Source organism: Crocodylus siamensis, chromosome 4 (assembly GCF_052110815.1).
Source record: "Crocodylus siamensis isolate JL-2025a chromosome 4, ASM5211081v1, whole genome shotgun sequence".
Classification (NCBI taxonomy): Eukaryota; Metazoa; Chordata; order Crocodylia; family Crocodylidae; genus Crocodylus; species Crocodylus siamensis.
In genome coordinates, this window is record NC_143398.1 from 102,728,727 (window position 1) to 102,755,059 (window position 26,333).

Here is a 26,333-nt window from a genome sequence, read left to right on the forward strand (position 1 = left end):
GGTTTGCTTGATTCTGCTCATATGTCTTTAGAATAAATCTGAAATATTTACAGGAGGACTATTGCTACCCGAGCTAGGAGAGATGTGTCAAAATCACGACTCAGATATAATAATGCAAAGAATAATATAATATGATAATATAATAATGCAAATATAAGACTGATACAGAAGTCATAAGTCTGTCATAGCAAATAGAAAATTAGAGTTGGAAGGGACCTCGGGAGGTCATCTAGTCCAGTGCTTCTCAACCTGTGGGTTGTGACCCAAAAGTGGGTTGCAAGAATATATGAAAGGGTTGCAAACAAACTTTAAAAACGGATTCTCCTTTAAAGGAGAAAAACGTGGGAAGCGGTGGCTTTTCCCTTGCAGGCTGGTAGAGCTCCAGCCTGCAAGGGGCTGCTTGGGGTCCTCCATTCTCCCCCACACACTGGGGAGCTGAGGCTTGGGGGCAAGAAGCAGTGGGTTGGGAGTGAGGGGCACTCCGTTGGGATGGGTCCTGGTACAAAAAAAGTTGAGAACCACTGATCTAGTCCAACCCCCTGCTCAAAGCATGACCATCCCCAACGAGATCATATCAGCCAGGGCTTTGTCAAGCCACTTCTCTGGGTAACCTGTTCCAGTGTTTCTCCACCCGCCTAGTGAGGAAGTCCTTCCTAATACCCAACCTACATCTCCCTTGCTGCAATTTGAGACCCTTGCCCCTTGTTCTGTCATCTATCACCACTTTGACTCCTGGGTTTTGAGCCTTGCCAGGCCTTTTCTCTGTAACCAAGAAGGTAAAAAAATAAAAATAAAATCTCTTTCAACTGAAAACTCCTGGCTTTCATTAATCAGGAACGCCTGTGACATCTCCAAACATCACGGACATTGGCATCTCCTGCCCTGTGCCCAGCCCTTCCATTGGGGTTGCTGCAGGGGGTGTTGCTGGGGGGCTTGCTGTCCCCACGCAACCGAGGCGAGTCTTATTTGACCCTCCCACCTGAAAAGTAGCTCTTGCAGCAATCAGGACTGGTGGCAGAAGTGATATCTTTTATTAAACCAACTAGAGTTTTGCAGTCTAAAAAATAAATAACTCTAACCCCCGCCCCCCAACCTGTTCTTGCTCTTGCAGCAAGGAGAGGGCGCAGCGCCCGCCCTGGGCCTGAGCTGAAGCCCTTCCGAACGTGACTAGCCGGCGCGGGACGGATTCAACAGGCTCTTGCTGCAGCGACCCCTGGCGGCGAGCCGCCGTCACGTGGGCGGCTGCTGGAGTCCGGGCAGAGATGACGTCAGAGCGAGGGGGGTCACGTGGTTGGGTGGTAAACGTCGTGCTGACTTTGGGCGCGGGGCTCGCTGCCCTTGGGGTTGGCAGGCAGCTGGTCGCCCTGGTGTCGGTGCCCGGTGCGGAGCCGCTGCGCCCTGGGGCCGCCTCCAGATAAGTAGGAGCATTTCCTGCAGCCCGCTTGCTTGCTTGTAGGGGTCGCGTGGTGGCCGGGCACAGGGGTCCCTTCAAGGTGCCTTTGGGGCAGGAGCAGAGGACGTCTCTGAAGGTCACTGGGACCCCTGGAGGATGCTTGTGGGCTCTATCCCTGACAAAAAGCAGCCTTCTTCTTTCCCTGCCTTTCCAGCTTTTAATAATTAGTGTCTCACTTCAAATTGCCCCCCTAAGGGCCCCCTGTCTCCTGATTTTGATTAACCCCAGACGTGTTTGTTGCTAACAAATCCCCAAAGCCAAAATTGTGTGGGGAAGGGCGAAATGGAATTTGCTAATCATGATTGCTTCCCCCCCCACCTCTAATTCCCACAGGTAAGAGGAGTATTTGGATTGCAGCTGCTCCCTCTTCTTCACCCATGCCCGTGGGGGTTTCTTGGCCTCGCTACTTGAAAATGTTCTGCTTAAATATGTTGGCAATGTTTGCTGGTGCAGAAGTTGTGCATAGATATTATAGACCTGATCTGGTGAGTATTTGACTTTAAAGCTTTTACCTGCATTAGGGCCTTGCTAGTGGTTACATGGTGAGCCGCACACGTCATTAGGTGTTAGTGCTAGCTTGAGTTTGGAGCAGTCGTGTTCATGCTAGTTGGGGCCTGGAGACAGAAAAGTAAGAACCCCCGATCTCTCATTCTGGCCCCACCCTGTGCCGCTGCTTCCCAAGTACCTCCACTTCTCTGTGCTGCCGCCACATACTGCCTAGGGCCTTCCCAAGTACCCCCAGGGGCATGCATACCCCCCGATTGACAACCCCTGCACTAAGGTGTAGCCTAGAGTTGCCACATCAGTGTAACACAAGCTAGGTAACATAGATCAGAGATAATCCTGCCTTGGACTGGTGTAACTCTGAGCACCCAAGGAGTGCTCAAAACTAGTTTCAGGTGTTAATGTATGGACAATCCAGGTATTAAGAGCTTGAGAAGCAGCCCAAAATGACTGTAGAACAAGGCCCTTAGTCTGGTCTATGCTAAGTAACTTGTGTTGAATGTCTTTGAATAGGAATTGCCTTCAATGGACACCCTGGGGCAAAAATACTTAAATGATTTTTACTTCAAAAAGCTGATATTAATAGAGGTGCACTGAGACATTGCTCTTCTATTAGATAGGCACAGATATAAAAAAAATGGACTATATCAGAAATCGGCTTTTTTTGCCTGACGTGGAGCGCGTTATTCTTCTGTGGTCAAAAAGAGTGAAAACTAAGAGCTAGCATTTTCCGAGGGGTGCCTTGAGTCTAGAAAGATTGAAAACCACTCTTCTAAGGTAAGTGAACTTTCCAGGCCTTGTGGGCATAGAACTGCATTATCGTAACAAATCTTTTTGTAAAGACGCACATAGCCTGGCAAAAGTTACTTCGTTTTACTAAGACTGGGCACATCTACATATGCATTAATACACTGTAATTATGGCACATTAAGTTTAGTACCATGTGATGTAATTGGTACTATTGTGCGGTACTGCCGGTGCATGACTTTCAGGTGACGCTAATGCGCAGTAGGCTAATTCTACCCGATGTTAGCGTATTAGCATATTAGCATGTCTTTTGCCATGACACTAATGTTCAGCAGAACAAGTCTACTGCACTTTTAACATCTCATGTAGACATGCCAGAGAGGGCTAAAATATGTCAGCCTTTTGGGAAAGGTGGATTCTAACTATTATTTAGGTAAAAATCATATGAAATTTGTGGCTGTGACCCTAACTCCATTTTGTCAGATTTTCTCTTTTGAATGTAGAGGTTCAGTTGGTAGGAAATCACAGAATGCAAATCAAATGAAATAAAATCTTGCAGTAGCTTTTTATAGTCTATTAGCATGTCTGTCTTTTCGTGTCTCTTCTCCCCCCATTTCCAAACTTCTGTCTGTAGGCACATGCTGTTCTTCTCTCTCCTCCCTTTCTCCATTGTCTCTCTTTACATTTATTAAGGAGAGAAGGGAAAGGATGTTGGAATACTTCCTCTTACCATAATACTCTTTCCCTTCCTATTGAGCTGAAATTTTAACATGGCTCTTGTCCTGTTAATAGGGATTTTCCTGGAGTTCTAGAAGCAAATATATTTTTGTTTTTAATCTTCTGATAGGAAAAATTATATGTGGTAGCTTAAATTTCTGTTGTACATCTGCATTCACGATGACAATCCAATGCATAGCTCTGTAAAATAATCTATGTTTAAACGGTGAGGAGGCCTGAGTGTTTAATAGTGGCTGAGCAAAGGTTGAACTGAGGATGAGAAAAACCTTCATTATTTAGGTGTCATCTTTAAGTCCACTGTGAGGGCTGTTGAGGATGTGCATTTACATCATTTCCCACACATGCAGTCTTTTATTTATTTTTTAATTATACCTATGGGAGTCCTACCTTGCCAGATTAACTGGAGTGGCAGTTGTACTGCCACTCCATTAATTAATGATTTAATTAAAATGAGACAGCTGCTTACCATAAAATATGAAGTAACAGGATGATTAAGCATAAAACAAAGCTCAAACCGTTGCATCTTGAAAGGAGAGAAACTAGTTTTTCTACTATCCAAGAAATGCTCTCTCCATACTACCTTTTATAAAAGAACTAAGTGTTAGTTATGGAAGCAGCTCTTTCTATTTCTGGAATCAATTTAATTCAGGAGCTAGAATATATGGGATTATTCTTCACTTCTCCACAAAACGGTAAGAGGAGGAGAAAATGTTATAGGCAGATGTGAGAAATAGATGGAATTGAATTTGAAAGGTACCTGATTGACTATCACTTATGGGATGGGGTGCTCTCTTAATTTAGTTTCCAGGGCTTGGGCATTGTTGGAAACAAGTTATACATACATACTTTCCTTTTCTTTTTTCAGAGTATACCTGAAACTCCTCCTCAGCCTGGAGAACTGAAAACAGAATTGTTGGGTGTAACTCAAAGACACAAACCTCAGAACAATGATCAGAGTATTTAATTCATGAAGGATAGACTTTTCAGAAGTGCCTAAGTGGTATAGGAGTTCTGTCAATGGGATTTGAAAACTTTTGAAAAAAATCACCTTGAGTCCATGCATGAAATACCATACTCCATAAAACCTTTTTCCCCGTTTATTTTAAAATCCATAGTATTTGCGTAAAGAATACTTGTCCGTCATAACTGTAACAGGTTATCCACAGATCATGTGTATTGGTTTTCAGCAGAACAGAATTTTTCTCTTCATTGATGTGCATTTTTAAAAACTCATTAAAACTGAATTTCTATTTGCTCTTGAAGAAATGTTTTTAGGAATTTGAATTTAACCAAGAAGTCTTAGGGAGCTTTAAAAGTCAAGATTTTTTAGTACAAATCAGCAGTAGTTAGTGTGTGTGTGGTGTCAGTACCAGATTACAGTCTCACCTATGTGGATGTAACACATATATATGAGTTTCTCTATATGCATGCACAGAAATAGAAATATGCCTAGTTTGAGGTGATATAGGACCCCTACCATTCCCTCCTACAACTCCTTAGGTGACATTAGATTTATCAGAAATGTCTGCAACTCTTTAACCTGCTTTCAGACCCCAGTACACCTTAGTTAAAAATGTGGCAAGTAAAATTACATGAATGAATTACATACGTAAATTGGGGCCTAATGGCAATTTAGCATAGAGAAAAAGCTACCAATGAACCCTGTTCCTGGGAGTGGGCACAGAAACACTCCCCCCGCCTCCACCAGACCCTTTGCAGCTCTGCAGGGAGAGGGTGTCTGTGGCACCTCCTCACCATTTACTATTGGCTGACAGTGGCAGCCAATCAAGAGAGTGAGCTGGGGCAGCGAGGTGCTACAGTGTGCTGTGTGGGGCTGGCAGCACCCAGCATGCCTCTCCCCCAGGTAAGATGCAATGTAGGGGAACACGCTGGGGTAGATGCTGCTGTTGCCATGCCCCAGGACATGCTCTGCCCCCTGCCCACCCATGTGTACCCCCTATTACCTTTCCAAGTACCCCTGGGGGTATGTGTTCCCCTGGTTGATGACCCCTCCTTTATCTTTTACGTTTGGCAAAGAATAACTCTAGACACTTACAGTAGATGGAGAGGGATGACAACCTCTCACGACCATAATTCATGCTATTTGCCACTCAGAGGATGCGTCTATACATGCCCATAATGCAGGATCAGTTTCTGTACAGGAAATTACTCTGGAGTAAACTGACCCAGGTAGGCATTTACAGATGCTCGTGACAGCAATCTGCTTCTGGCCCTGCACTGGTCCCCTGCAGCAGCCAGGAGGAGCTCTAGGCTTCCTCTGGGTGCTAGCCCAGGGCCTGGCAGGAAGCAGGGGGCAGGACATTGCTCCCTGCCCCTGAGGGGCTGTCAGGGCTGACTCCACCCCTGGAGCCCAGGTAGGGACAATATCCCCCTGCCCCAGCAGCAGGAAGCTTATGGCCTGGCTCCCCAACTGGGGACAGGGGACTTGGAAAGAGCTGCAGCAGAGGGGCAGATCCCAGCCCCCGTCCTCATTTGTTGCTGAGGCAGCTAGCAGTAATCCCCTGGCTGGGTGGGGATTCCTGCCCCACCCCTGCAATTCTGTCCAAGCCCCACACCTTGATTGGGGCATAGGGCTGGGACTTGCCCCTGACTGAGACAGTTCCCAGCCCCAGCTCTACAAACACAGGGCAGGGGCTGGAGAGTCTGTTCTCTACCCAGCTCACTGTGGAGCTGGGTGGGGAACAGGCTTCCCAGCCCCACCACCCTCCCCCAGCAGGGAACTCCCAGCCCTGTTATGACTGGGGAGTGGGAGTTGGGAGATCTTTATCTCCCAGCACCAGCTTCACTGCTCCTGAAGCTGGGGCTGGAAGAGCCTTCTTTCCCAGTGCCCAGTTCACAATCCTAGGGCTGATGCTGGGAGATCCTTTTCTCCAGGTGCCAGCTCTGCAGTTGCAGGGCCAGTGCTGGGAGATCCTTCTCTCCCAGCGCCAATTCTGTAACTGGAGTTGGCACTGGGAAAGAAGGATCTTCCAGCACTGGCCCTGCAACTGCAGAGCTGGCACCCGGAGATGAGGATCTCCCAGCCCCGGTCCCACAATTCGGGGCTGGGAGCTCCCTGCTGCTGGAGCAGGGGAACATCATCCCCACACCCCAGGAACAGGGAGCTCCCGAGGGCAGGGAGCAATCTCCCATCTGCTGCTGCGCACTGGACTGGGAGCACATTTGCACTACTGCACACTTAATTACGAGTAAATGTGCTACTTGCATTTGCAGGTAGCAAAATTTACTTGGGAATAAAGCCAATTACTGTGCAGTAAGCGTCCGCATGTGTAGGTGCAGATGCTTACTGTGCAGTAATTGGCTCTCTTGCGCAGTAAAGCATTGTGTGTAGAAATGCCCATGTGTCTAAGTGGGCATTGCTTCAAGGGAAGGTTCACAAAGCTCACTGGTAGGGAGCTTATTCATAACACATCTTTCTCAGCAAACCCATCTAGATCTAGGAAAGCAGTGCCTAAAATTTGTTACATTTCAAATTGGAAATTTACTACATATCAAATTGCAACACTTGAGCTCAATTATTAGATTTAAGAGAAACACAGGTACCCATATCTCACCCCCTTAACCAAAGTCTGTTTAAGCGAGGAAGATTTCCCTATCAGCAGAGAGCCAATAGCTATCTATAAAGGTGTAGGGCTTGCATTAAAAACACTGTACTTCAAAAGACATACAAAAAAACTAGAACTCTTGGTTCCAAAATCATACCCTTTATTAGACCAACTGGAAAATTGCAAGACAAGAAAACTATCTTCTTCTGCAAGCTTTTGGGCTCCAAGGCCCTTCCTCAGGCTCTGGCAAAGGTATAGATGGTAAAAGATGCATGATAAATAGAACCAAGGAGTTGATCCTTCCCCTCTATGCTGCATTAGTCAGACTGCAGTTGGAGTACTGTGTCCAATTTTGGGCACTGTACTTTAAGAAGGACGTGGATAACCTTGAGAGGGTCCAGAGGAGAGTCAGTCACATGGTTAAGGCTTTGCAGGCCAAGCCCTATGAGGAGAGACTGAGGGACCTGGATCTCTTCAGCCTCCACAAAGGAAGGCTGAGAGGTGATCTTGTGGCTGCCTACAAATTCATTCGGGGGGCACAACAAGGAACTGGAGATGCGCTACAAATTTTTGCAGAGGGAGCTGGAAAGCTGTCACTCTGGGTTTGTGAGTGTTTTTGTCTTTGTCACAGGCCCAGGGGGACAGCTTTCCCTCTCCAGCTCCCTCTGTGCAAAAATGAAATTTATTTTCTATGTATTGGGACTTTTTACCATCTATACTTTTCCCAGAGCCTGATGAAGGGCCTCTGAGCCTAAAAGCTTGCAGAAAAGGACAATTTTCTTGCAGTTTCCCAGTTGATCTAATAAAGGGTATCATTTTGGAACCAAGAGTTCTAGTTTTTTGTATGTCTTGTTTTAGACCAATGCGGCTACCAAGTACACCCCTACTTCAGATGACACATCTCTGTAATTTTTCTCCACAAGATTATTTACAGACCACATTCAGGCAACTCATTCCAGCAGGACCACTGTCCTTTCTTTTAAATTAAATTGATGCTATTCAAACTTTAAACACATCACATACCTGGTCTAAAAGTTTTTCTTAGGGTTCAGGAGTGAATGTTCTTTTAAAAGTAGTGTTTCTATGTATAGGAAGAGAAAACTAAATTTTAAGTATAACTTGCTAAAGCAGTGTTTCCCAGCCTTTTCCATCCCACAACACACTAGCCGACTGTGGAGCAGAGGAGGGCAGGGGGAAGCAGCTGGATGCAAGGGGGGGAGAGGGGGTGGTAATTAGCGCAGGGCCAGCCAATGTGCAGTGGCAGTGCAGGGCAGCAGTGGCTGTAGCCATCCCCCCCCCCCCCCCCCCCCCCCCCCAAGATTGTGGCACACCTGGACATGTCTAACAGCACACTGGCTGGGAAACACTGCTGAAATATAGGGTTCATTCCTCTATGCCAGTGTTTCTCAAGGGAATTTTATATTTATAGACTGTGCGCCATATATTGGAAGGGCTGTATGTATAAGGCCATATAAGATGTCTGATCTGGTGTGGGTAGGGTTACCACCTTTTACACCAGGGGTGCAGAACTCACATATGTACCTTGGCTAGAGGTGATGCTGGCCAAAGCTAGGAGGGCTGAACCCAGTGCCACACAAAGTGTAGGATGCCATATTAGTACTGGGGAATTTTTTGCCAGTTTTGAGAGGAAAAGGCAAGAGGGAAGAAAAGAGGGCAAGAGTGTTAGGGTACCCATGTACTCCCAGGGGTATGCAGACTACAGGTTGAGAAACTATGCTCCAAGCTAAGCTACAGTCTAGTGCTTTTGTCTAGTTTTTCTCTACTTCCCTTCTTAGCAGGGAGAACCTATATCAAATATAGCACTTGGAACAACAGTTAAGGCTATTTGAAATGAAGCAAGAATAGGAACACATGCACTGAATTAGGTTTCAGCATATTATTGAACTTAGTGTCAGACTGAGTTGCATTTGAAAAATTAAAATTACTTCCAGTAGAGACATAATGAATGGTACTAATTATTTTGACTAGCAAAATCTCTTTAGAGGGTAACTACAAGAGAGGTTAGCTAAGCCTCAGGTGTGCAGGAAACACTCTGTTCTATTTAGGTTGCATTTTCCTTTTAAAATTAGTACAGCTATACTACAAAACAGGAGGTATGAGACAAAACTAGTGTTTTTAACTCCCATAAAATAGTCCCATTTATTCACCATAGACAGCAGTCTCATTCAATTCCTGAAATGTGCCATAACAGGATACAGCAACTTCATTTCCATGTTTCATTTCTCTATGTGCACCTGATAAGCCCCCTTGCAGGTCTGGAGTATCATCCTTTTTTGGCTTTGAAAGACGTAAAGTCCTATGTTGAGGGTCAGCAAAACACAGAGGTAGCAGGAGCTATTCCTTATGGCAAGAAAAAAAAAAAGTTTGCAACCTGGTTTTTGTTTATAAGCTAATTAAATCACTATCTTGACAATTTTTATTGCATTATATAGGACTGTCCATTTTGTTATAGCCCAGGTTAGTGTAAGCATTGATAAAAGTATGAAGGCTGCTGTTATAGATTAGATGAGAATAATCTTATAACACCGCATTACTAGCAAACAGCTTTAGTGTTTAGTGCTTTAAGTCCATATGGATACCACATATTTTTAAATGTTTTTAGAGGCCTAGTACCATACTACATTTCAAACAGTGCACATTAAATATGGAAGGGAAGAGTTGCTTGCTGTCTTATTGCCATCTAAACCATACCCTCTGAGCTGAGTATTTAAGCTATTGTCTTCAATATGGCCAGTTTCTTCCTTGTGTACATGGACTGTTGAAAATAAACTAAGCAAGCCAACATTTGAAAAACACAAACCAAAACAAAAGCAGAGCCACTCCTGTATGCATTAGTACACACTAGGAAAGATGAACATTTTGTGTGGGATTTAGTTACATGGTGTTTGGGAACATTTTATTTTGTACACATGACAAGATTTTACATCAAGAAGAGTCAGTTAAATAGTACAAATTTACATTCGTGAGGAATGTTTTAAAAAATTCAACTTAAAAAAAATCCTCCTCTGCCCATAATCCCACACCACCCCCTCAACATTTTACAGTGAAAAAAAACAGAACAATCTAATTCACATTCCCTCCTCACCCCAGACACAGGATGCTAGTTGTGAAAATGCAGTTTACAGTTCATCTTTCACATCTGTGGATTCCTAAAAAATGAACAGAGACAGTAAGTTTATGGTATGAATTTAGAGATCACTTATAAAAGTTTAGTGCCTGTGAAGAGATTACACTGAAAACCAGACACCCCTCCCCCACTTAATCATGGTTCTATGCCAGTTTCTGTAGCCCTATGTTGTTTTGAGGATGACATGCAAACAACAAAAAAAATAATTCTCACTGTTGGATATTGCTATCCCAGCACTTTCAGGAAAGATGTTTAGCTCATTATAAATGCTGCTGTTTATACCTATTTAACTTACATTCTGCAAAAAGCAGCTAGATAGTGTAGTCTTGGTTGAGGGCAAAGGATGATTCCATTCCGGTTTTCTGCTAAAAACACTAGTGGCAGATCTGTTTTTTAAGTAAACCTGAATTTGTAATTTTGCATGATTCATCACAAGCCCAAATTTCAAACCTCTTCAGGATAACTTGTCAGTACAACAAAAAAAAGATAATAGTGAGCCTTTTTTGCCCAGTTTTGGTTAGAAAAATCCGCAAGTGCTACCACTCATCAGATGAGGGGGGCAACCAGTTCTATACAAAAAGTGTTGTAGAACATCAGTAAGCAACTCGTTAAACTATCAACTTAAGTAGGACTACATTAGTTAACAAATAAGCCCTCAAGTTTAAATTATAACATTTTCAATTACAAAAACAACTCCAAAGTTTCCTTATTGATAAATACTAGTATTCGGTTTTGCAGTTATTTGCCACTATCTAAATCAGTAAGTTTGCTGTAGCAGATCAGACTACTTCTTGTCTTACAAAGCTGGTAAAATCTACTGGCATTAACAAAATAAGTCAAGTAATGAGGCAACAGCCTCGTCTGGAGTCCACTCCAGAGCCAAGCTAATAAAGTTTAAATCGTTCTGTTTTCATCTTCATCTTAGCCCAAACTTAACAATGCATCAAGTAGTAGCACCTGCTCAAAGCTAATGGCTACCTTAAATTTCTGTAAGCTGGCCAACGTGTGATGTATATCTGTGCAACAGCTCACTGAAACCAATATTTGCTTCCCTAAATATCTGATCTGTTAAGAATGTAAGTGCCATATGAGGTCAGACCAATGGTCCATCTAACCCAGTGTCCCATTTCTAACAATTACGGGAGTGGCCAATTTAGAGCAGAGGTGCTCAGCCTTTTAGTCCCACAGACCAGGTGAGTGATGCAAGGCCAATCTGCAGGCCTGACAGAGCCCCATATGCCAGGATTGGACCCCAGTGCTGCCCCTAGGTATGGGGATCAGGCACCTGATCCAGCATGCAGGGGCCCAGAGAACCATGACCTGGAACTGACCCACAGGCTGGAGAGTTGAACACCTATTTTAGAAGGGAGAGTACTAATCCAGATATAGCTATATCATCCCTATTGCTTACCCTCCCTACATTTACCATCATATATGGCTCACTGAAGTACAAGAAAGTATTGTTTTTGAAAGCATATTCAAGTTTATAGAATTTGGCTATTAAGAAGCATTTTTGAGAACTGACCTTTTGTGTTTCACTCTCTTCAGAATCAGCTTCTACTTCCTCTTCCTCTGCTTCTTCAGTTACATCTTCAGGTTCTTCCTCTGGTTCCTCCTCCACCTATAGGCAGTTTAGTATTTGTTATTCCATTTTCAATTTATCCATTTACAAAGCTTTAAAAAAGGTAATGGACAGGAAATGCAGAAGAATCAGAATAAAGCTAAAGTAAGAATGGACTATTAATGGTTTTTGATGCAGTAGAGTACAAATCAAAACAGATCTGACCAACTGTCTGACAGACTTAACTAGCTGAAATTAAATGAAGTTGTTTGCAAGAAAATGTCCCCACTCCCTAATCTCTTCTTTTTCTGTGTTAAGTCTCCACTGGAGAAACAAGTCTGAGAAAAAAGAAAAACAAACACACACACACAAAAAAACAAAAACAAAAACAAAAAAAAAAAAACAGGCCACCACACTGAAAGAAGGTATTGGGCCAAATCTTCATATTTGCTCCCCAAATTGCATAAAGAGATAACCAAAAGGCTGCAACGAGACAAGCACGGCCATGCGGTATAGTGCAGCAGATGCGTCAGTGGTGCCATGTACTGCACGTTTAGCTGTTCTCCGTGCTGCAAGCAAGCAGTGTGGGGAGTTTGTTTGTTTGTTTTTAAACTCCTGGATATCCAAGGGATGAAAAATCTGCACCAAAAAGAAGAGCAGCACACATGGGGGCTGCACGTGCCACTCAAAACTAGAGCTTGGCCAGCCAGAACCACACTCAGGCTGCCAACCAGCCAGCCTCAGAGCAGCAGGATCACTGGTGCTGCAGCCCTGGGAGCCCCCAGAACTCAAGCAAGGCTGCTGAAGCCAGCCCAATGCTAGCCCCAGCCTCCTCTACCCCATTTGGGGTAACTTGCCACACACAAGGGCATGTGGTACAGGCATTCCGCAGGGGACAAGCAGCAGCAGCACAAGGTGTCCTGCCACCAGTTGCCCCTGGGGAACTATACATCTGTGCTCCTGTGGACACGGTCAAAAAGTCTACATAGCCTGCTGTGGATTTCCACCACTATGAGCACTTCTAGCTGAAATGGAGCTGGTATAAGCTGGTTCTGAAATTATTCATGTAGTCAGTTTTTGATGGCAGGATCAAGAAAGAAAAAAAAAAGTTGTTGGGTGGAGAGAGACAGAGTACCCTGGTTTTTTTCCTTAAGTTGATGCAGAGTTCCTTGGACAAATTGACTTGTGAGTTTAAAGCAGCTCAAACTGTAACCAGTGAAGCAGGAACTTAAAAACTAACAGCTTGTCTGTTTTTTGCAGTGGATAAAATGGGTTGCTTTTTAAAAAACACACAACATTGCCAGCTGACCTTTGAGGTGGTTACATATTCTACATCTCAAATTTTGCCTTGAGGAAGTAAGACGTCCCTTTTTTCAAAATTCTGTGAGTGTGACCTTTGGTACTTTTATTCTCAAAATAAAATAAAAGGCAACTAACCTTTGCATCAAGGTCAATATTTAAACTTAGACGAAGCATTCTTTCTATTCGGTCTCCATATTCCTTTGTGTCTGGTAGCATATAGCCTGATCTTAGGGTTGCAGTTTCGAACAACACTACAGCAAGATCTGCAACTGTTTTATCATCTTCATTTTCCTGATTTGGAAGCATTAAGAAGAATTATTTAAAAAAAAATAAAAAAGAATGCACACAACTAAACAACCAATGTTGCACTTTTGCACTCATTTACCTTAATGCGTCTGAGCATGTCCTTAATCAGTGGATGTCTAGGGTTAATTTCAAGTGTCTTTTTTTGGCTAGCATAGTAGCTAAAAGAGAAAACAGATCTTGTGTCAGTAATGTGGTTTAAATGCTGTTCCACCCCTGCCCCTTCACAGTGTAAGTCCAGGGTTCTTTATTCTAGAATAGGCCACTATAGACGGCTCCCAGGCTTTTACTAGCATGCAAGGTTTTACATACAACTGACAGTTAATTTCTACTGCTGTTCCAAGTTTGTTTCTTACGTAGTGGGATTTTTAAAAAAAAAAAATCACAAATTTTACTGAACTTTAGAAACTTATATTTGCGTCAACAGCAACAAACATGTCAAAGCTCCTACTTTAGTGAGATAATGCAATCCGTGCTATGATTGCTCATACATGTAAAGATTGCCCTCGCTGAATGCTTGCTGTGGGCTAAAACAAAGCCCCTACCGATTAAAATTACTTTAAACATTTTAAAAAGTATAGCAAGATTGGCTCATCTAAGAGCTTAGACTTAAAACTAATATGGAGTTGAAGTTACATAAAGGTGGAGCTGTGGTTCATAACAGTATAGGCATCTCTGATACAGTTAGCAGAAAGCATATAGGTAAGATATAGACTTAGTAAAAGATGTCTCACCCCATCAACAATGGTAAGGTTGTAAAGACACCCATAAAGCATTTGTAGAAGAGGAAACTAAATCACATATACACATTAACAGTTTGGGCCTAAAGCACAGGCTGTTTTAAAATAAAATTAGATTACAAACTACAAATTCCAAAAGGACATTTTATTTAAACTAGTTACAGTGTTAACACTAAGTCTATGGAGAGCCACAGTGACCAATATGTAGGCATTTTGTTTACCTGTAGCTGTTAGTATATGATAGCAATAACTACTCATATGTGCTGATACCATTTACAGATAAATCAATAGTGAAAGCTTACTTTGTAGAGATATCTTTGCCAGTCTGGTATGCTTGAGCTTTCATAATTCTTTCCATGTTGCCGGACCATCCATATTGACTAGCCACAAGTGCACACGGAGACTGAGTTAAGCGTTCAGACAGCACAGCTTTCTCAATCTATGAAAAAACCCCCAAACATTTAGGCTAGCTGAATAAAGGTTCTTTCTAATATATTATAGTTACCCCAGGTGGGAGCTGGAGCCAGAGCTACAAAATGTGTTCCCTATCCCTAGCCATATAGTTTGCAGGGGGAAGAAAGGGAATGGCGAGGTAGAAAAAAAGGTCAGAAGCAGGGGTGAAAGGCTTTGAGTCTGAGTAACAAAAGTCAGGGCCTGGGCTAGAACTGTAGCTGCCACCCCACCTCGTGCTTGAAATTGATGACAAGAGGATGTGTTCCCACCTCCTGCCACAAGTGCTGAATGGGGACCCCCCCAAATATTCAATTTGAGTAAATGCAGCACTGTTAGCCCCTCAATTGGTTTACTATTCATTCTAGCAATCAGGTTTCTTGACAGCACCAAGATAAAATAAAATTTACTAAATCTATAAATCAGTTCAGAAGCACTCTTACAATACTGTTATTATGAAGAAATTTTCAAGGCCTTCATTAAAAATTGTCAGAAAGCAAGTCCTAATATCTTGTTAACACTTGCTTCTTAAAGGCCATTGGTATCTGAATTCTGATAGTCAGTTTTCTAAAGAGCAGTCCTCTGCATAGTCTCCCATTGGAGGTATAAAAAATTAAAGTATAAGTCTAATCAGATGGGAGAATTTGTCAAACACCATACATACACAAAAAATAACCTATTTTTAGCATAGAGTTTATACCTTGTCCTTCAGTGCCTTCTCTTTCATCCAGTTTAAGAGTGGTTCGTACTCTTTTTCCAAGGCTTCCCGACTCTCCTTAGATTTTTCACTTTCATCAAACTTCACTCCTTCCTTAGCAACATTCTGAAACCTCTTACCATCAAACTCAGGTAAAGCTTGAATGCAGTACTCATCTACAGGTTCAGTCAAATATATTACTTCATAACCTTTTTTCAGAAGACGTTCCACAAACGGTGAAGATTCAGCCTAGGAAGACAAATTAATTCAGAAGCTTATTTAATATACGGTTTAAACACCAAGAATTACTGGTATGTTATTAGTCAATAAATTGTGCGGGCACTTTAACTAGATTCCAGACAAAAGCTTGCATCACAGGCTGACTTTCAATAGCTAACACTGACATAGCTGCTTTGCTATATATGAAACCCTTACCAGAAAAACCCTTCTAAAAATAAAATCACTTTGAATGGCAGTTAACACAGATATACTACAAGAGCCTTCCAAAACATAGAACCATCAAGCATGATGACAATTTAAAACAATAATACATTTATTGAATTACTTCTTGCTTGTTTACTGAATCCAGGAAAGTTTATTTTAAAATATTTTTGGATATTTAACACTGCAGATCTTTTGCTCTTACCTCTTTTCGGCTGGAACCTGCCATGAAGTAAATTTTGTCTTGTTTCTCTTTCATTCTTTCTACATACTGGTCCAGACTAGCAAGGTTACTTTCATGATGAGAAGATTGGAAGCGAAGAAGTTTAGCAAGCCGAGTACGGTTGGAATGATCCTCAATCACGCCGAGTTTTATATTAGTACCAAATTCTTTCCAAAATGTATCATTGTACTTTTCTTCAGCAATTTTTTTGATCATGTCAAGAGTTTTACGGACTAATTTCTTCCTAATAACCTACGAAGAGCCAGACCCCCCCAAAAAAGTCAGACTTAATATGAACAATGAGAACAATCAATTTTTGAGATATTACTGACAGTACTTCAAAACACAGTACCTGATGCACATGTGACACTAAGCCACCCCACTTTCATTCTGTTTTACTACATGCCATGAACTCAGGGTTTTTTTGTTTGTTTGTTTGTTTTTTAAAGTCAGGGCATGAATTATAGAAGAGTCCAGCTGCTTTATTAATTTTTAGTTAAGTTAAGCAACACAGACATTGCATTGCTCCTTGCAAGGTTTACTCAAATTTAATAGGGCCTGCTAGAATAGCCATATAAATGCCAACTGAAAGCTATTTATAAATTTTTTGCTCTCCTGTTCTAAAATCTTGTGATGTTTAGTCTATTCCAGGGGTGGGCAAAATGCAGCCCGTGGGCCAGATGTGGCCTGCCAGGCCATTCCATCTGGTCTGCAGAACCCCTAAAAAAAAATTTAGAAAATTAATATTTATCTGCCCCTGGCTGCCTATCACGCAGCCCTCGATGGCTTGCCAAAAACTCAGTAAGCAGTCCTCCACCCAAAACAATTGCCTGCCTCTGGTCTACTTCCTCTTTTCTGCTGATATCACTTATCAAGTTGCATCTAAATACCTTTAGCAATTTATGCTGCTGTAGTGTCTCACGGGATACATTCAGAGGAAGATCATCAGAGTCAACCTGTGTGAGAAAAGGAGGTTTATTAATAAATAGTTGTAACGAACAAGATTCAGATAAAAAAGCCTTTTAAAAAAAAAAATAAATAAAATACTTACAACACCTTTCACAAAATTGAGGTATTTGGGCATCATGTCATGGAAGTCATCAGTAATGAACACTCTCCGGACATATAACTGTATGACAACAGAACAGGAGTTAGATGTTTTAAAGGAAATTTAAAGTTTGTTCTAGGTTTAAAAGCATTCGTTTTTACCTTTATAAAATCACTTTTTTTGGATCCATATTCATCAAACAAGCCACGTGGAGCTGAGTTGGGAACAAACAATATAGACTTGAAGGTTACTTCTCCCTCAGCAGTGAAGTGGATGTAAGCCATAGGATCATCATGTTCCTGTGGAAAGAATTAAATGGGTCTCATTCAAATATTCTCTCATTTAAGGCAGAGTCAGATAAATGACAGGAATAATCCATATACCAAAAGGTGCTAGCACTATTTAAAATCTACTCTTTAGAAGACAGTTTCAATTAATAGTCTTCCAAATCAAAATCAAGGTTCTCCAAAAGTGAGATTTTAGAAGACTTTTGAGAAGATCTAAAAATCAAGTGCCAGATTCTGATGGCTTGCGCATACAAGTAGTTATTTAAAAACACTTCAAGCACTCTAACAGCTAAACGGAAGCAACTGAAATGAAAAGATCCATGCCCAAGTTATGTACTATGGGGAGAGTACCACACTATAGTTTGCAGAGGAACATAAAGTAGGCTGTCTGTAGTTGTCAGCAGCTCAATGATTAACCCATCTCTCAAAAGGAATAGCCACTCAGAAAAACTTTAATTTCAGGGTCTCAGGTTTTCTTCTCTTCCTTATTTAGTTTTCTATTAGCTGCTTTAAGAATGGCACTTGTGATGCACTACAGAATCTTGAAGCTTATAGCAAAGTTACCTTAGAGAATGATTTGTAAAAGGCTTTGTAGTCATCTTCTTCAACTTCCTTAGCTGGTCTCTGCCAAATTGGCTTGATGTCATTCATGAGCTCCCAATCCCAGACAGTCTTTTCAACCTGTATATACGAAGACAAAAAAAACAAAAAAAACCCAACAACTAGTGCTATACCCCTAACATCACCCCTCTGGAAGGTACTGATTATTAGCTAGTTATGGGAGGAGAAAAAAAAAAAATAAATCCAATCTCACTTTAGGTCCAACATTAGGATGCATAACACTACAAATACTGACAATGCAATTTCCCGTTATTCCAATTACTCACTACTATGCCAAGAAGCATACCAAAGACATGGCAGCTGCCCTAAAGTTTTGCAGTCTAAAGAGTTTTAAGATTTACATGCAGTTACGTGCATTTGTTACCTGCTTACCATCCCATAATCCTCACCTCCACATTTATAGATATAAGTTTAAGCTGATGTATTACATTTCTACTTAGTCTCAAATTTAGGGTAAAACTTCACAGCACAGCTGTAGGAATTCTGTCTAAAAATCAAGCTAAAGGTTATGTAGGTTAACAGCCTAACTTGATTCCATCAAAATGTTGTTGAGACAACATTAAGCAAAAAGCACAACTATTGGCATTCAGATCTTTTACAGGAGTTTACTATTCAAAAGCTGCCACCTGTGTTTCAGCAGAAAATGTGCTTCTGTACAGTTCTGATAATAAAGACAAACATTTATGTATTTTACTTTTAGTCTCTTATCCTTACTGACTTGAAGTCCAGTAACATTCCATTCCCAAAGGCCACATTTATTACAGAAAAAGTAATTTGTCAGTTATTTGAAAGGCCCAGGTCTCTGCACCTGTGTAACTGCTAAAAGGCCAAAACATTACCTTCTTAGTTTTTGGTTTCTTTTCTTCCTCCTCTTCTTCAACTGCAGCCTCCTCATCATCCGTTTCTTCTTTTTCCTCTTTTTCTTTTGCTTCTTCCTCATCAATGGGTTCTTCGACAGTCTCAGTCTGCAAAGACACATTTTAAAGTCAACAAAACTGGCTAAGGAAAGTCTGACAGTCTCATAAGAACCTAGAGTACACATGATGTGATATTTTTTGGTGTAAATCTAGATATTCAAGGTTGAATCACAGTTTCACTATATAATTATTTCTTTCTACCACCAATTTAAACAAAGCAATACTAAGAGGTGGGGAGGGGGGCAGCCCTTAGCAGCAGGTCTGTCAAGATCAAATGATGCCATGTTCTAGTAAATTTTACAACTCAAGCTGTGCACCCCAATACAGAGGTAGCAGGCATAGGGCAAAAGCAGGAAGTCTTCCTTTCATTTTTGCATGCTAACAGGCCTAAGTTTTTCAAAGCCAACTGTTAACTAAAAGGCAGACATGAAAGATCACAATACATCACTCCACCAGTGACAGAAACAATTCTGTTGAGAAGTCACCAACAACCATAGGTGGAAGAATGTCTGTTTAACAAGATACTCTCCCCAAGTCTCATTTGGCATTTCCGCTGCTTGGTTTTGCTAGAGATGAACAAAGTAGTAAGTTATTTTTCATTCTAGTGCCTAGGACGCATCTGTAGCTTTACTTTTCTCCACCTCTGTTAGTCAGAAGATGACTACAAAGCCTGTTTAAATCATTCTTCCTTTACGAAATATTCTAGTCTCACAGACTAATGCTTAACATTATTACCTCCAAGACCACACGAAGGGGTCATGCTACCCCCTAGAATTTGCAGAGCAGAGAAAGAAAACAAACAAACAAACAAACAAACAAAAACAAACAAACAAAACACTCAACTAGTATCAGCTGCTCCATACTGCATTATAGAGTCAGAGTAGTAACATTCAAGAAAGTATTACAATGGACTTCATTTCAAAAGTTTTTGTCCGCCCTGAGGACAAATACTTTCAAGAGTCTAGTTAATATCTGTAAACAGCTTGTGAACTGTAAGAAGGCTTAAATTACTGATCAGATCATCTACTCAGATGTTACTTCTACAGTTAAAATTACAGCCACTTACCTTGCTGCTCCATACATATATGGGGAAATTTATGAACTGCGAATATTTCTTGACTAGATTTTTAATTGTCTCCAGCTCAAGGTAGTCAGAGGTCTCCTCCTTCAAAACAAGACTGATGACATACGAGACAAACAGTCAGTATAATTATACTTAAAACAGAGATGCCATCATGACAGACCTGGTATATCATTTGAATTTGCTGTTTGATGCATTTTATATAGTCTCAGCTTAACAGCTGCCCATTCTAGTACAGTCAACTATGTTAAACTAAAACAGAAATGCCATTCCTTCCTCACCCCTGCCTCTCGCCAGAGGAAATGCAGTATCTTTACAGGTATCCAATTACAAACCAGTAACCAAGCTCAGAACAGAGCAACTCTTTAGATTTAAGAAAGCACCTGAAGCTGTTAGAGTGCTCAAAATCTGAGATCAAGTCATTAGTGTTCACTGTTTGAAATTATCCATTTCCTTCACTGGATTCTTCTCCCTCCCTTCTTTAAGTCAGAATAGCAATGTCTTTTTACTAACAAAGATTTTCCCAGCAAGCATACCATCCTTAGGTGACAAAGCCAGATCAGTTGCAAAAAAAGAAAAAAAAAGAAACAGGCAAAGCAGAACTGAAAAAGCAAAAATGGTGATGTTTAGTCACTACCAATCCATTAATGTTGCATCAAGCCAGTCCCAGTGTCTAGTAACTGCAGCCAAATTTCAAAGTTTAAGGGATTTTTTAAAAATTGCCTTGGTTTGGCCTCATTTAAATACAAATAATTATGTTTAAAAACACATTTCCCTCAACCTGAAGTTCCTGACAGACTTCTAAGTAGTACTTAGTTTTTATTGCACTAGAAGCAGAAAATTACATATAGACTCAAAAGTTTTCTTAATGTATTTCAGATTTCATGAAATAAACAGAAAGAAATGGGAAACAAAATATAAATACAGGCTATATGCACTAGTAGCAAACAGAGTCCAAGGCAATGGCATCTGAGGGATTCTTATGCTAAGAAAGGATACAGTAACTAATGCACACAAAATGTCATGCAGAAGACAGACACGTGCTAATGGGCAGGACATATATGAATGATACAATAATAGCTTCTTTAGATCAGCCTCAACACTTACGTTATGGTGGTGCCTCGACCCAAGGTGTTTCCTCTTGGGTCATCAATTACAGAAAATTCATTTGAGTCCGACTCCCAGATGTGCTGAGTATCATTGTTGTGCTTTGATGTAACAATAACTCTGTCTGCTACAAGGAAGGCAGAGTAGAAGCCAACACCAAACTGACCAATCAACTCAGATGTTGACTGACTATTATCTTGCATTTCAGTTATCTTGTTTAAGAATTCACTTGTACCAGACTTGGCAATAGTACCCAGGTTTTTAATCAATTCCTCCTTGGTCATGCCAATACCCGTGTCTGTAACATGAAGCATGTTCTTCTCTTTATCACACTGAAACAAAAAGAGACATTTCAGCTAAATATCACTTTCATACCTACCAGGATACAATACATAACATCTGCAGGATTAGTGTGAGAGATTATACTACCTGAAACATTCAATAAAGTTTGCTGTTGAAAATTGTATGTAGCTTGTTCTCAGAAGACTAGAAATGCATGTTGGGGCAAAACAGAGGTAAGATTCAAAGTTTTTACTTCAAGTAAGGTATCTTATAGAAGCGGATGCACCAGAAAGTCAAGCAGCAAATCCGTTAGCTTATATAATGCATGACAAGAAAAAGCACCTCCCCACCACTAAGAAAGGAAACAGATTACAATAATATTTTGCAACTTACCTTGATTTTAACAGTAAGCTCTTCATTACCAGACAGTGCATTTTCATCAGTCAGTGATATTAGCCTTATCTTATCTAGAGCATCAGAAGCATTTGATATCAGCTCTCTCAGGAAAATCTGAAATAAAACCATATTTATGTATCATAAAGAACATGCATGAACAATATGCTAAAACACTTTGGGTTGATGAACTTGTTGCTCACCTCTTTATTTTTGTATAAAGAATTGATGATAAGTTTCATCATTCTGTTAACTTCTGCTTGGAATGCAAACTTCTCAGATTTTTCTCGGATTTCTTTTATCTGGGATGCATTCAAACCATCCAATTGAATAGCTTCTTCCTCTCTGTGGAGACAATTTCCAAAGCCTTAAACTACAGAGGAACCTTAACCAAAGTATTAAGCCACCTCACAAATTACTACTATGTCAGGACAACTAAGAATGATCGGACTTGTTTTCTGCTGACTTTGCAGGTTGACCATTGATCACCAAGTATGCAAGCTACTGTGACAGCTGGATGTCTTTTTGTGGAGCCCTACAGATTTAAGAGTACCCCTGAGCCTTGGCTAAGAGCAGAAAAAGCATTACTTATCAACATGAAAATTAGAGAATTGTAAACTGAATGATGAAGTAGCATAGCAAACCCTTGCTCTGATACAGGGGCTAAGATGCCCATTCAAACCACGTTATGTTATATGCTTATTTTAAGTGGTTACAGCCAAATAGTTAAGACTCTTAATCTACCCCTTGTGGTAGAGTAAAAGCGACAAGCCCAAAGTCAACAGGCTGCATTTGACTGCGCTGGCACGTGTCCGAGGTCAGTACCCGGCTAAAAGCCGAATAGCTACTCCTGAAAGAAAGAGTCAGAGATTTCTGCATGCAGAAACGACTCAGTTCCGCTAGCAAGCACCATGTAGCATGCTTTAGTTTTTTAGTCTACTACCCCCATGGAATCCTGGCTCTAGATTAAGGCACACCTTTCAAGTGGTATTTCTAAAGCACCCAAAGCCTTTCAGGCACCACAAGGGGCAAACTGGACACCCAACCCCCCACCCGAGACCACCACAGAGACTACACAGGCCACAACTCCGACCTTTGGACCACTTCATCATCTGTCCGAGAGCCTTCACGACTCTTCCCCATGTCATCTTCCACCGTGGCATCCACCTCCACCTCATCCGCTCGCACAGATGCTGCAAGAGTAGAAGGACCAGGCACCGTTAGGATCAGCCTGGCTGGGGACTTCAGGCCCCCACCTCACCTCAGCCCCAGGGAACCCGCCTGTCAGCACGCCTCCCCCACCCCCCCCAGACCACAGGCAGGCGCAGGGCGGGGCGAGGACCTCCGAACTGGGGGGAGGTGATGATGTAAGCACCGACCCCCAAAATGACATAAGCACCGACCCAAGCGGCCCCCCTCCCCCTCGCGGGGCAACATGGGGGGGGGAGAAAATCATCCCCTTCCCCATGGGAACCCAGACCCCGTGAGAAGCTTCCAGAAACCGCGGGCAACTCACCGGCGAGCAGCAGGACGCCGAGGAGGCCGACCCCCCACAGCAGCTTCATGGCGACGCCCACGCGACCCCGAAAGTAGCGGCTACTCTACCCGCAGACCCCACGCTCCGCCGCCACCGACCTCACTAGACCAGCGCAGCCCAGCCCTGCCCCCCGGCTTATCACCGTCGCTTCCCGCGGGGAGGGGGCGGCCTCCGCCGTGCACCAATCAGGGCGCACCACGCCAAACACGGAGCCAATGGGAAGCCGAGGGAGGTGGGGCGGAGCCCCGCGGCCGCCAATCGGAGCGTTCCATGTGCGGCTTCCTGCAGGCAGAGCGTGGCCGGCCCTGATTGGATGCTGCCAAGTAGATGGGGCCAATTGTGTTCGAGGGCGGGTTTAACATGGACGTGGGCTATTTATTTATTTATTTATATTCAACACGCGTCAGTCTAGGGCGTGGGATCACGTGACTGAGCCGGAGTAAGGTCGGAATGAATTAAAATCTCCATGCGGGAAGGTCACCGCGAACCACTTCCGGGGGTGGCCGGGATGTTTACCGTGGAGACAGTTACTAAGGCAACAGGAGCTTCCGGTTTGTGGCCCCAGCTCTCCCTGCGAAGTCGGCTGCAAAGAAGCAAAAGAATGAGGGAAGCCCCACGGCCTGGTGCGGGGGTTGATGGGAAGCTGTGCCGCGGCGGGAAGGGGGAGCTGCGCGTGCTGCCTGTGCAGATACTTTCTTCAGCCGCCGCCCCAGCGCGCATGTGCCAGCCTTAGTGGCCCTGCGCCGCGAGGCCTGATGGGAACTGCAATTTGCCCTTGCCGCGGAGCATGCTGGGAGTTGTGGTCTCGGTGCCCACTCAGGATTGCAGTAGTGCACATGTAGCTCTGGCACTTGAGATCAGGCCCCTGGCCTGGGGCAGGAGGCAGCGGCAGGCAAGGGCAGCGGCAGCCAGGTGTACGATAATTTTCGTATTTGTACCATAATTTCAACAATGTACGATCTTTTTTGAGGCAATCCAAGTCACTCAGAATTTTAACCGTCTTTTGGGTTTGCTGTCAGAACTTTTTTATGACTGCTCGCCTCGAAATAAAGACATGCTTCAGTTTAATGACGCAGTTCGCACTCACTGGCAATTTTATAGCAAGCAATACAAAGTAAATGAGAAGAAGACTTATTTGCAGCTTATTTGCCTAATTTTTCAGTGTACACTAGTTTTTCAGCAAATATGATCGTTTGTGAGCTCCCAATATGATCATTTCATATTTAGGACCTGGCAATGCTGGGAAATGGCCTGCTGCTGTGAGGCTTGTTAAAACGGGCTTGTCGGACCCCGTCTCTGAAGAGATCCATCAGAAGCTCTTCCCAGGGTGGTGGTGTGGCCCCAGTGAGGCTCTGTGCCCTGTACCTGGCTTTGGGGCCCGTCCCTGCTGACTTCACCCCCACGCTCCCAGCCCCTCTGAAAGCCTGGAGGCATCTCTGTTTGACACCTCTGTTTTAAGAAATTAGGCTGCTGGCGTGTCATCGGGGGCAGTCTCTTGATACAAGGATGATCGCTACTACGACTCAGCAATGAGTCCAATCCTCGAGCTGCAGTCTGTCCACAGAAGTTGCAGGTCTCTCCACTGGGAAGAGTTACCTGCAGGCTGGGACCTCCTTGTCCTTTCTCCAGTTTTGCAGCTGGCATGGCACATATGCCTGTGACTAGCTAATTATGACCCCTGACGCAAACCTTTTTTGGGTTCTTTGGGGCTGAAGGCTCAGGTGGCCCATCAGCCTCAGGTGGCCAACCTGAAATGGAAATCCAGTGATGACTGCCATGTATCCCTCTTCAGCTGTTTGCTGATGGGGTGGTTGTTTTTACAAACTACATTTTCACAGGTTTCCAGGCCAGAACTAATAACAGATTGTGAGATTGTGCTGGAATCTGCAATGAATGTGAAGAGCTAGCAGAGACGACAGGTAGGGAGGGGGTGCATGTGCACTCCCTGAGTGTGGCGATGCACCCCCTACAAAAAGGCGGTCCTTTTTCAGAGTCTGGAAAAATAAGTTAGGTATACAGAAGCTTAGGGATAAAAAGGAGGTTTGACAGCTCTAGAGCTCTTCTAAAACAGTCTGGGGGCTGGGTTCTCTTAAATCTTATCTATATGTTTCCTAAAGTAAGAGTACAATTGCTATGGAACTAGGACAAGGGGGAAGTCACAGAACAGAAAAAAAACACATTTGTTTTATGTATATATCTGTGAATACAATTCTATTTTTAACAGATTTTATGGGAGTTTTATTTTTGCAGCTCATTTTTCCAAGGGACTGTAAATTAAAATCAGTCTTCTAAACCTCTCTGAACTTTTGGATTGAATGAAAATGGGACTGAGGGTTCAAACCAACTCTGCTTGTTCTGCTAAACCAAGACCTTAGATGTAAATCGTGCAATGGGTTTACTTATTTCTAAGAATTACAAGACAGTGGAATCAACTTTGCTAAAAATGGGAAAGTTATGAAACATAATGTTTAGTCCTTTGGTTTTAGAGGTCAGGGAATAATCTGACATACAAGGTACCTGAATGTTGATAGCTTTGCTTAGATTATATTGTTTGCATTTAGAAGTGTTCACTTCCATAAAAGTCCAGTTTATTGTACAATACAAAGGCAAAATGTAAGTTTGAGTTAAGTAGTGATATTGATACAAGTAAAATTTTATTTCTTATCACTGAGCTTTGAAAGACTTTTTTTAAACTGGTCTTCTGGCAGCGATTTCTAATTATTTCTATTTCTTATATTTCTTAATGGCCGTGGACATATTTCTGAACACATTTATTGTATTTTTTAGCTTCAAACCAGCTTAAGTTATTTTTAATGAAATGGCAGTTTTTGAAAACTCAGATTCATTTGCTACTTGTCCTATTTGCAATGAATATGGACATTCTCTCTCAGATGCTGAATCATCCGTCAGTCATTTTCCAAGGTAAAGAGTACTGACATTTGACAGTTCTTCAGTTTACTTAGAATAAAGCAAGTATACTTCTGACAATCATATGTATACAGTTGTAAAAAACATACATTAAGTGCTGCATCCTGTTGGTAATGGGAGAGAGAGCATAGAGAGCTTTTGGAACCTTAGTCTGATTCTTTAGGAGGAAGTTTATGTTTCAGAAAAACAATTCATGCATTTATTGGGCCACTGGAATTTCTAGAAGTTGGGAATATCATAATATTGAGCAGGGGTCAGT

At 42.4% G+C, this 26,333-nt stretch overlaps 3 protein-coding genes across 4 annotated transcripts in view; 2 read left to right on the forward strand and 1 right to left on the reverse strand.

Moving 5' to 3' along the window:
• Positions 1-1,250, forward strand: part of GLT8D2 (glycosyltransferase 8 domain containing 2) — a 59,767-nt gene extending 58,517 nt beyond the window's left edge. The window contains exon 10 of the mRNA XM_090043220.1: positions 1,112-1,250. Within this exon, the coding sequence (XP_089899346.1) occupies positions 1,112-1,167 (56 nt within the window). The 3' untranslated portion in view covers positions 1,168-1,250. The remainder of the gene's footprint in view (positions 1-1,111) is intronic.
• A 38-nt stretch (positions 1,251-1,288) lies between these two features.
• UQCC6 (ubiquinol-cytochrome c reductase complex assembly factor 6) lies at positions 1,289-8,307 on the forward strand. Its single transcript, XM_090043222.1, has 3 exons — positions 1,289-1,418; positions 1,787-1,938; positions 4,308-8,307. The coding sequence occupies exons 2-3, from the start codon at positions 1,831-1,833 to the stop codon at positions 4,404-4,406; spliced, it is 207 nt and encodes a 68-aa protein (XP_089899348.1). The 5' UTR covers positions 1,289-1,418; positions 1,787-1,830; the 3' UTR covers positions 4,407-8,307.
• An 832-nt stretch (positions 8,308-9,139) lies between these two features.
• On the reverse strand, positions 9,140-23,284 carry HSP90B1 (heat shock protein 90 beta family member 1). Of its 2 annotated transcripts, XM_090043202.1 has the most exons (19): positions 23,126-23,284; positions 22,703-22,802; positions 21,813-21,954; positions 21,610-21,726; positions 20,935-21,266; positions 19,813-19,924; positions 18,669-18,794; positions 17,773-17,889; positions 17,083-17,220; positions 16,925-17,002; positions 16,764-16,829; positions 15,856-16,125; positions 15,213-15,458; positions 14,365-14,501; positions 13,405-13,483; positions 13,155-13,310; positions 11,682-11,777; positions 10,115-10,178; positions 9,140-9,369 (listed from the first exon to the last, which is right to left on the reverse strand). In XM_090043202.1, the coding sequence occupies exons 1-18, from the start codon at positions 23,172-23,174 to the stop codon at positions 10,149-10,151; spliced, it is 2,391 nt and encodes a 796-aa protein (XP_089899328.1). In that variant the 5' UTR covers positions 23,175-23,284; the 3' UTR covers positions 9,140-9,369; positions 10,115-10,148. The 2 variants fall into 2 exon arrangements, with proteins under 2 accessions (XP_089899328.1, XP_089899327.1); XM_090043201.1 differs by lacking the exon at positions 9,140-9,369 and having other exon boundaries at positions 9,899-10,178.
• Between the last annotated feature and the right edge of the window lie 3,049 nt (positions 23,285-26,333).